The 10,154-nt window shown below is 43.6% G+C and overlaps 1 protein-coding gene and 1 non-coding gene across 6 annotated transcripts; one reads left to right on the forward strand and one right to left on the reverse strand.

The window, feature by feature from the left end:
- Window positions 1–313: 313 nt before the first annotated feature.
- LOC139382563 (complement C1q tumor necrosis factor-related protein 5-like) lies at window positions 314–8,160 on the reverse strand. Of its 5 annotated transcripts, none has more exons than XM_071126676.1 (4): window positions 8,044–8,160; window positions 7,168–7,254; window positions 1,623–1,864; window positions 314–1,505 (listed from the first exon to the last, which is right to left on the reverse strand). In XM_071126676.1, exons 3-4 carry the CDS (start codon window positions 1,852–1,854, stop codon window positions 970–972), a joined length of 768 nt encoding a protein of 255 aa, XP_070982777.1. In that variant the 5' UTR covers window positions 1,855–1,864; window positions 7,168–7,254; window positions 8,044–8,160; the 3' UTR covers window positions 314–969. The 5 variants fall into 5 exon arrangements, with proteins under 5 accessions (XP_070982777.1, XP_070982779.1, XP_070982776.1 ...); XM_071126678.1 differs by lacking the exon at window positions 8,044–8,160 and adding an exon at window positions 7,544–7,985 and having other exon boundaries at window positions 1,623–1,861; XM_071126675.1 differs by lacking the exon at window positions 8,044–8,160 and adding an exon at window positions 7,544–7,985.
- Window positions 4,097–4,177, forward strand: trnaa-ugc (transfer RNA alanine (anticodon UGC)). Its single transcript has one exon. It is a non-coding gene; the product is annotated as a tRNA-Ala (tRNA).
- Window positions 8,161–10,154: the final 1,994 nt, after the last annotated feature.

Consider the following 10,154-nt stretch of genomic DNA (forward strand, 5'->3'; position numbering starts at 1 on the left):
GAGGAGCCCATGTTTGGTGATGTCATTAGACTGAATTCAACAAGGTCCCTAGTGGAAAATACTCCACGCTTGATACTCTATTCACTTTTAGGGGGTCTTCTTGGATAGTAAAAAATAAATCTTAGAAAGAGAAAAGAATATAGCTGTCAGCTTGTCATTAATTAATTAATCTAGCTATATCTAACGATGAACCAGGCATATTGTCCTTGTTGAGCACCTAGTAACTGATGTCATCTCAGTTGTTGGTCCTTGTTTTTTTGTGTTGTCATAAATGTACTTACCTGGTCAGAGTATTAGGTATTAAAGCCAGTCATGAAAGTTAACATTTTTATTTGTGACATAAGTGAAGGTTGCACAGACATAAGTTAAAAGATTGTGAAAAGTATTTTAGTTAGAATTCTTTTCAATTCATTTTTTTGCACAAAGTACTGGCTAGGTTTCATGACATCAAGTCAGTGATGTCACGGTTGGAAGCCCTAAATAGCTCACAAACATGTTTGATGCCTTATTGAATCCTCGTTACACCTCCACCACAACGGAACATATAACCTTCTTATTTTCACAATTCCTGCCAACTGCAGGAGCCAACATGTCTCATTTAAACTCCATAGGCCATCCTTGTTTGTAAAGGCAAAAAAACAATGATACATGTAGGGCCACCGTCAGAAAGTCTGTAAAAACGATTCACCATTGCACAGCAGCAGTCAAATGGCTAACCTGAAGCACAACTGAAAGCACTACAGTTCACCTGATTCATCATCACAACTCATCAGTATGGTATGTGCCATAGCCTACTGCTATTTCTGTAACCTTGCTTAATGTGTTTATGCAATAACCAGAGTTTTCTAATAACCTTCTAGAGAGGCCATGAATCATGTAGAAAGGCAGTAAATTAGTTTAACGTTTTCAAATATTTTCTGGGGGAGGATCCCCCCCTAGCCACAACACCAGACTTGGTCCCCGCAATGTCTATACCACTTCGCCCTTGGCGAAGACAGCAGAGTTTTTCCAGTCCGAGTACACCAGGAAGCCAGTGAAAGTGCTGTCAGTCTTAGAGCTGGAGTAGAAACCACTGTACTCTCCCAATGCCATCTGCACCCACACCTGGTCGCCCGGGATGAGGTGCAACAGCGAGCCTCCGGACAAAGATGCTGGCTTGGGCCAGTTCCCATAGAACTGGAAGTAGGACGCCATTGTGAGACCATTCTTCATCAGGTCAAACTGCAGGCTGGCCCGGTAGACGGTGGCGTGGACCGCAAAGTAGTAGACGCCGGGCACTTTGCAGGTGAAGCGTCCTGTTTCCACGTTGAAGTCGCCCTGCTCGTTTAGCGTTACCTTGTCAAAGCGCACAGCGTCTTCCGCCGCCACGGGCATGGTGCGGCCCTCGGACAACTTGGCGCTGAAGGCTGATTTGGGAGCGATGGCGCACTCCCCCGACTGCCCCCTGTCTCCTTTATCTCCAGGGTTCCCCTGATCTCCAGTGAGGCCTCTAAAGCCTGACTCGCCTTTAGAAGAGGGTAAAAACACAATGCTGTTACTACTGTTCATACAATAACAATTGAACCAATTGAACCAGGGGAAGACTCATGGATCTATATAGTAGAAAGTATGGTGCACTGTACCTGTCTCTCCCCTGCCTCCCTTCTCTCCCTTCTCCCCAGGGACAGAATCACGCCCATCCCTCCCATCTCTTCCTGGTTGGCCAGCACTACCGTGCACCCCAGGAGTACCTGGGATACCTGGGTGTCCCGTACACAGACTGGGCGGGATCTTGTTGTCGTCTAGTTGGCTGGAGAAGTTGACCAGTAGAACAGGGAGGAGGAGGAGGAGGGGCAACAGCTGGAGTGATGTCATTTCAATGCTACTATGTAGAGGAGGGAAACATTCTCTGTCAACATGAAGGAATGAAAAATATATTTTCTGCTTGATATTCTATTCTCCAGAACTGACTTCTCCAGGGGATCCTCAGTGTTTCATCTGTGAGTGTATAAATAGCTATGGTGTTCATTGATTTGTTCTGCAGATGTTATGAGATGCACAACAGTGCAAGGGTTACATAATCACAAGGAAACCTAATTACACAAACTATTGAACCCATAAATGCTATGTGCTGAAATCAATGGAAATATCCTTCAAAGAATTATGACATGAAATGATAGCAGAAAAATAACCTGTAATGTAGTGTAACGGCTGTCATATATTAAAGACTGAATCAGCTTTTCTTATTGACATACATTATTGACTACACTGACTTGTGTAGTGTGAATACAGACGTTCAACTCCTTTCCCATTGGTCACATGTGTAGCAAAAGGTCTTGGACTCTCACTCAACTGGACACAGCTAAGAGGAGGGGTCAGATGACCAGGGGAAATCATGCAACTGGAGAGAGGGAGTGACGGAACTGGAATAACCATCTAAAAATAACATAAGACGCCTCATACCACGGACACAAACCTTTGAGAGTATAGGCCTCCGGTACAGTTAACAAGAGCATACACAGTACCTACAGTGCATTCGGAAAGTATTCAGACCCCTTGACCTTCCACATTTTATTACATTCCATCCGTATTTTAAAATGGATTAAATCTGGGGTTTTTTTGTATCAGTCTACACACAATACCCCATAATGCAAAAACAGGTTTTTAGAAATCTGGGCAACATTATTAAAAATAAACTGAAATATCACATTAGCATTGGTATTCAGACCCTTTACTAAGTACTTTGTTGAAGCACCTTTGGCAGCGATTACAGCCTTCTCGTATGACGCTACAAGCTTGGCACATCTGTATTTGGGGAGTTTCTTACATTCTTCTCTCCAGATCCTCTCAAGCATTGTCAGGTTGGATGGGGAGTATCGCTGCACAGCTATTCTCAGGTCCAGAGATCAGGTTCAAGTCAGGGCTCTGGCTGAGCCACTCAAGGACATTCGGAGACTTGTCCAGAACCACTCTTGCGTTGTTTTGGCTGTGTACTTAGGGTCATTGTGTGCTTAGAGTGAACCCTCACCCCAGTCTGAGCTCATGAGCGCTCTTGGAGCATGTTTTCATCAAGTATCTCTCTATACTTTCCTCTGTTCACCTTTTCTTCTATCCTGACTAGTCTCCCAGTCCCTGCCACTGAAAAACATCCCCACAGCATGATGCTGCCACCACCATGCGTCACCGTAGGGATGGTGCCAGGTTTCCTCCAGATGTGAGGCTTGGCATTCAGGCCAAAGAATTCAAGCTTGGTTTCATCAGACCAGACAATCTTGTTTCTCATGGTCTGAGAGTCTTTAGATGCCTTTTGGCACACTCCAAGCGGGCTGTCATGCAGTTTAATGAATAGCTTCCGTCTGGCCACTCTTCCATAAAGGCCTGATTGGTGGAGTGCTACAGAGATGGTTGTCCTTCTGGCAGGTTCTCCCATCTCCACAGAGGAACTCTGGAACTCTGTCAGAGTGACCATCAGGTTCTTGGTCACCTCCCTGACCAAGGCCTTTTTCCCTTGATTGCTCATCGATTGCTCGCTCGGACGGCCTAGCTCTAGGAAGTCTTGGTGGTTCCAAACTCCTTCCATTTAAGAATGATGGAGGCCACTGTGTTCTTGGGGACTTTCAATGATGCAGACATTTTTTGGTACCCTTCCCCAGTTCTGTCCCTCGACACAATGCTGTCTCGGAGCTCCAAGGACAATTCCTTCAACTTCATGGCTTGGTTTTTGCTCTGACTTGTACTGTCAACTGTGGGACCTTATATAGACCGGTGTGTGCCTTTCCAAATCATTTGCAATCAATTGAATTTACCACAATTGCTCAATTTCAAGTCTCATTGCAAAGGGTCTAAATACTTATGTAAATAAGGTATTTTGTTTTGGTATTTTTTTTTATTATTAGCAAATAATTCAAACATTTGTTTCACTTTGTCATTACGGGGTATCGTGTGTAGATTGAGGATTTATTTTTATTTAATTCATTTTAGAAAAAGGCTGTAACGGAACAAAATGTTTAAAAAGGTGAAGGGGTCTGAATTCTTTCCGAATGCACTGTATGGCCGACAGGCATCATACTTTTAAAAGGCTATAAGGGCAATAAGATTATGACCATACCCTATATAAGTCCCGTGTGGCTCAGTTGGTAGTTGGTAGAGCATGGTGCTTGCAACGCCAGGGTTGTGGGTTCGATTCCCACGGGGGACCAGTATGGAAAAACAATAGGAAAATGTATTCACGCACTACTGATCTGGATGAGAGCGTATGCTAAATTACTGAAATGTGATACTGTTAAATATCTGTTGGCGTCAGTGGACTTCTTTTTAAAACAGCTGTTTCACATTAAATGTTAACGAGAGCAGCAGTGCCAGAATGGAAGCAATCATTATTTACACTGTTCAAAACAAAAGCTCAGTGTTAATCCCTGCTTTCCTTTGGTGTGAGTTCGGGATCGTGTCTGTGTCGTCTGTGTGTGAGTAAGCCTGAGGGTTTTGAAGTGAGGGACAGAGTGTCTCCGCCCCCTCCTTTATTAGCAGTGCTGGGAAAGAGAGGAGCCAGATGTGAGCAACTGACAGCATGTCTACAGACGGACACTGTTGGCTACCATGGGACTGCATCACAGGACGGGTCTCACAAGGCCTGAGAAAACAGACACGGGGAACGGCAGGGCATGTCTCCAGAGCACTTCACAATCAATTTCCTGATTGCAAGAGTGAGCCATGTGGCAGAGAACTGTGCAACTTGATCACACAAAAGAATGCTCACGTTGAAAATGTAAAATTACTACCACAGAATATGCCCATATTCAAACGTCCGTTTTAGACATCTAATAAAACTATCTTTGAGTAAGGACTTCCAGCCTATAGTGTGCTCACTACAAGCAAGTATTACTTTAAGGCCAGATAATATAAAATCCTGTCTTCCAGGTTATTTTCAGCTCAGTGCAGCCATCGTGAGTCAGTGGTATATTTCAGCCACAGCTGCTGTATTCTTTATGACAGCATTTAAAGACCTGTTCCGAGCACAGAGGTCTGGCCTGTGGAGAAACTAGCCGAAAGACGTGTCAGCATTCTGAGGAAGAACCGACAGACAGGATAAACACTGGAATCTGAGAAGCTGCAGACCACTGTATCCCTATATTGACCACAAAGTCACTTTTTTTGTGGGAATACATTATGCAAAATACAATAATACCTCAGTATGTATTGTTGCAACTTTCTGACCAACTAATCATCCAATAACAGAGGGGATGTTGGCAGTATCACAAAGAATCACAGTACAGCACGTTTCTGATGAGGATAACAGCAGTTCTATGACCGGTTTGAAAAAATGTATACTATTTGAATAGGATACTATTTGTTACTTCAATAAAACATGTACAGTGGGGAGAACAAGTATTTGATACACTGCCGATTTTGCAGGTTTTCCTACTTACAAAGCATGTAGAGGTCTGTAATTTTTATCATAGGTACACTTCAACTGTGAGAGACGGGAATCTAAAACAAAAATGCAGAAAATCACGTATGATTTTTAAGTAATTAATTGGCATTTTATTGCATGACATAAGTCAGAAAAGCAGAACTTAATATTTGGTACTGAAACCTTTGTTTGCAATTACAGAGATCATACGTTTCCTGTAGTTCTTGCACACACTGCAGCAGGGATTTTGGCCCACTCCTCCATACAGACCTTCTCCAGATCCTTCAGGTTTCGAGGCTGTCGCTGGGCAATACGGACTTTCAGCTCCCTCCAAAGATTTTCTATTGGGTTCAGGTCTGGAGACTGGCTAGGCCACTCCAGGACCTTGAGATGCTTCTTGCGGAGCCACTCCTTAGTTGCCCTGGCTGTGTGTTTCGGGTCGTTGTCATGCTGGAAGACCCAGCCACGACCCATCTTCAATGCTCTTCCTGAGGGAAGTAGGTTGTTGGCCAAGATCTCGCGATACATGGCCCCATCCATCCTTCCCTCAATACGGTGCAGTCGTCCTGTCTCCTTTGCATAAAAGCATCCCCAAAGAATGATGTTTCCACCTCTATGCTTCACGGTTGGGATGGTGTTCTTGGGGTTGTACTCATCCTTCTTCTTCCTCCAAACACGGCGAGTGGAGTTTAGACCAAAAAGCTCTATTTTTGTCTCATCAGACCACATGACCATCTCCCATTCCTCCTCTGGATCATCCAGATGGTCATTGGCAAACTTCAGACGGGCCTGGACATGCGCTGGCTTGAGCAGGGGGACCTTGCGTGCGCTGCAGGATTTTAATCCATGATGGCGTAGTGTGTTACTAATGGTTTTCTTTGAGACCGTGGTCCCAGCTCTCTTCAGGTCATTGACCAGGTCCTGCCGTGTAGTTCTGGGCTGATCCCTCACCTTCCTCATGATCATTGATGCCCCACGAGGTGAGATCTTGCATGGAGCCCCAGACCGAGGGTGATTGACCGTCATCTTGAACTTCTTCCATTTTCTAATAATTGCACCAACAGTTGTTGCCTTCTCACCAAGCTGCTTGCCTATTGTCTTGTTGCCCATCCCAGCCTTGTGCAGGTCTACAATTTTATCCCTGATGTCCTTACACAGCTCTCTGGTCTTGGCCATTGTGGAGAGAGGTTGGAGTCTGTTTGAGTGAGTCTGTGGACAGGTGTCTTTTATACAGGTAACGAGTTCAAACAGGTGCAGTTAATACAGGTAATGGGTGGAGAACAGGAGGGCTTCTTAAAGAAAAACTAACAGATCTATGAGAGACGGAATTATTACTGATTGGTAGGTGATCAAATACTTGTGTCATGCAATAAAATGCTAATTAATTACTTAAAAATCATACAATGTGATTTTCTGGATTTTTGTTTTAGATTCCGTCTCTCACAGTTGAAGTGTACCTATGATAAAAATTACAGACCTCTACATGCTTTGTAAGTAGGAAAACCTGCAAAATCGTCAGTGTATCAAATACATGTTCTCCCCACTGTATATTCCAATTACACAGGAATTCATCAATGCATTTGCAAAACAAAATGAGTTGCCTGTGAAACATAAATTCCTCCATTCCTTTACTGACTGTTTGAGTAGCAGCAAAAGATTATCAATGGAAAATATATATTTTTCCTTATTGTAGATAATGTGGAACCACACCTACTCACAGCAGACAGTGAATATATAAAACTATTTTCAATCAGGAATTATGTGAAAATAAAGTTTACCAGTTAACGTCCAAAAGTCCTCAGGAGCTGCAGTCTTTGCCTTGTGCTGAAGTGAAAACAGTCGAAGTTATGCTTTAGCCAAAGAGTCTGGGGGGAAAAAAGGAGAACTCTGTCTTGAAAGGAAACGGTAATAAAAGCAAATTAGAAAGGGAGGGTGGGAGAGAGAGAGAGAGAGAGAGAGAGGGGAAGGAAAAGACAGTTCGAGTATGAGGGAAATATTTGAAGTCTCGCCAGCGCAAATAATAAAGGGGAAAATAAGTCTTCAATAAAAAAAGATCAGGATCAAACAAGAGTGAGGGAGAGGTTGAGAAATGAGGAACGTGAGTGAGTGGGGGAAAAGTAGGTGCAGCGAGGATAACAAAGGTTAGCAGATTACATCAGATTTTAAGATTCGACACTGGAGGAATTTCTTTCCCCAACATAAACAGTGGGAGAGATCAGACTGTTGTGGTCACTGGTCAGGGATATGTAGCCACGAAACACTGAGGCATAGTCCTGGAAAACTCGAGCAATAATGTTAACTGCTGTTACAGCCTAAGCGTCATATTGTGAACTCCTCAAAAAGCAGTAAGGCCTTTAGGATCAGAGAATTCTTCTTTATTAGCTTAAACGCGGAGATATTTGATCGGTTTCACGAGCGTAAAGATACAGGGAGATACTTGAAATGATGTTGTCTTAGAGTGAAGCAATGTTGTTCTTTCCTCCGATTTTCTTCAGAAATTGAAGCAAAAGAGACTTTGGCTGGAATCCTCTCCTCGTGTCAGTTTTGAGCTGATTGAGGAATGTGAAATAGTCTGAAAACATCCCACATTTCACTTAACCATTGGCAGCCCCTCTTAAAGAGGATGTGACTTATTTTACTGAACTATCACTCACTATGATCGCTGTCTCGCCACGCAAAACAGCATGTATGTGTCCCTAAAGTCTGCTACAGCATTTACAAAGACACCAGTTAGTAGTACTTCACTGATGACACCGCTTACAGGTACAGACTACGTTGATGGGACTGCTGAGGCTTGGTCACATGTCGGTTGGAACCTCCCATGTTTCTACACATGGGTTTGGTTTGGTCTGTACACTACTTCACTGTTTTATGGGACAAGGAGAGGTTGGCAATTGCTCTTTAAAATCCCAGACCTAGACTTTTCCCTTTTCACTCGAGGCAATTGAACTGTTTCACAGAGGACTTCACAAGCCTTGCGTTGAGGCCAGTATCCATAACTGCACTGAGGTGGTGTAGATTTATATATGGTTTCAACTACCATTAGACAATCAGTCCATTTTTTCCCCCTGCTCGTTTGGACACAAAAGACTGTAAAAACATTAGAAAAGTGATTTTTATTTTGGGAATCTGTTCCAAAGTATTCTCAAGCATAATAGATTGTGAGTGTGTACAAATGTAAGCAAGGTTTGAAATGATTATGTTTTTGACAAATATTATATCTGTTTTGGGCCTAAGCGAGTGGCATGAATGACTCACAAATGTCACGGAACTATAACATTTCAAATTCTGCACTGAATATATTGTGCAGGTTGTCAATAGTGTAACTTATGCTGTCATTATTTCACAAGACCACCTGGGTAGAATACATGGAGGTATAACATGTGTTGATTGTACCATTGAGCAAGGCAGTAGATGCACTAGGTAAGAATGTCTGCTAAACGACAAAAGTTTAAAAAAAAAAGGCTTTTGAAAGCTAGCCGCAATTATGCCATACAACTTCCCCCCTGTTGAATTAGTGATAAAATCGGACTTTGTCATGTTTATTTTAACTGGCTAGACCAGACGAGTCTGGACTAGACTGAATAGATCTTTGACATTGTTCATAGGAGAACAAAAAGCCCTTTACCAGTACCTAACCCAGCCCACACCATTCACAGAGCGAGTCAGCGCCAGAGCAGCGTTGGTACTTAGTGCTCCAAGGCACAACGACAGGTGTCATCTGGATATATTCCTGACGGCAGCCCTCTGAGCACATCACATTTCACTAGATATTCTTCTCCCAGAACTGGGATTCCTCATATCAACTAACCAGATCACCCCCGCCCCCCTGATACTAGCGTGCCTCTATCTTCAAAGCTTCAGTCACATACTCATTCCTCAGATGGAGCGAGAGAGCCAGAGGAAAGAAAGGAGATGTACAGTTAAGAGTGTGGATGGATGCAGAGATGAAAGAAGACACGGAAGGTTCTCTGTGGACTGTTGGAGATGATCCAGAAGGAGTGAGAGAAGATTGAAATAAAAAAGGTGTTAGAAAAAAAGGGATTGGAGAGCACAAAAGAGGAAATGGAGGAGGAGGGAGGAGGCTGAGAGGAAGGAGAAGGAGGTGGCAATGCTGAGAGATGTCGTGGAGAAGGACAAGGAGGAGAGTGAGGGAGTAGGACAATGAAGTGGAGATGGAGGGGGAGGCCGGATGGGCAGAAAGAGAAACTGGAAATATTGGAAAAGTTGGAAAGTTGTGGTTGGAAGAGGAGGAAGAGAAGTTTGAGAACAGGAATAAGGTCGTGGGAAAGGTTGAAGAGAAGAAAATGTACAAGAACAGGATAAATATTTCAAAAGAAAGAAAAGAGATGGACAGAATGAAAGCAGATGTGGAAGAGAAGGCAAAGTAGGAGCTGAAGAAAGTGAAGTCTGAGAAAGGGAATGAGGTGGGGGGGGGGGGGGGTGAAGTTGGATGTGGAGGAGAAGATGGAAGTAAAGAGGGGGAGGACAAGAAAGAGCTGGAGCTAGTGAAGGTGGAGACGGGAGAAGTGGAAGACCAAGGTGAAGAGAGTGAGAGAATTGATTGAAGTTGGGGGAAGAGAAGATAAATGTAAAAACAAAGAGAGACTGGGGGATGTGGACAGACTTGTGGAAGGAGTGATGGAGAAGATGTGATGAGAAGATGAGAGAGGTGGAGAAAGTGAAGCTGGAGAATGAGGTCCAGAGAGAAGGGGGAAATGAAGGAGAAGAAAGAGTAGGAGTTGAAGCGGATTAAAAGGTGGAG

This window comes from Oncorhynchus clarkii, chromosome 24 (genome assembly GCF_045791955.1).
Source record: "Oncorhynchus clarkii lewisi isolate Uvic-CL-2024 chromosome 24, UVic_Ocla_1.0, whole genome shotgun sequence".
Taxonomy (NCBI): Eukaryota; Metazoa; Chordata; class Actinopteri; order Salmoniformes; family Salmonidae; genus Oncorhynchus; species Oncorhynchus clarkii.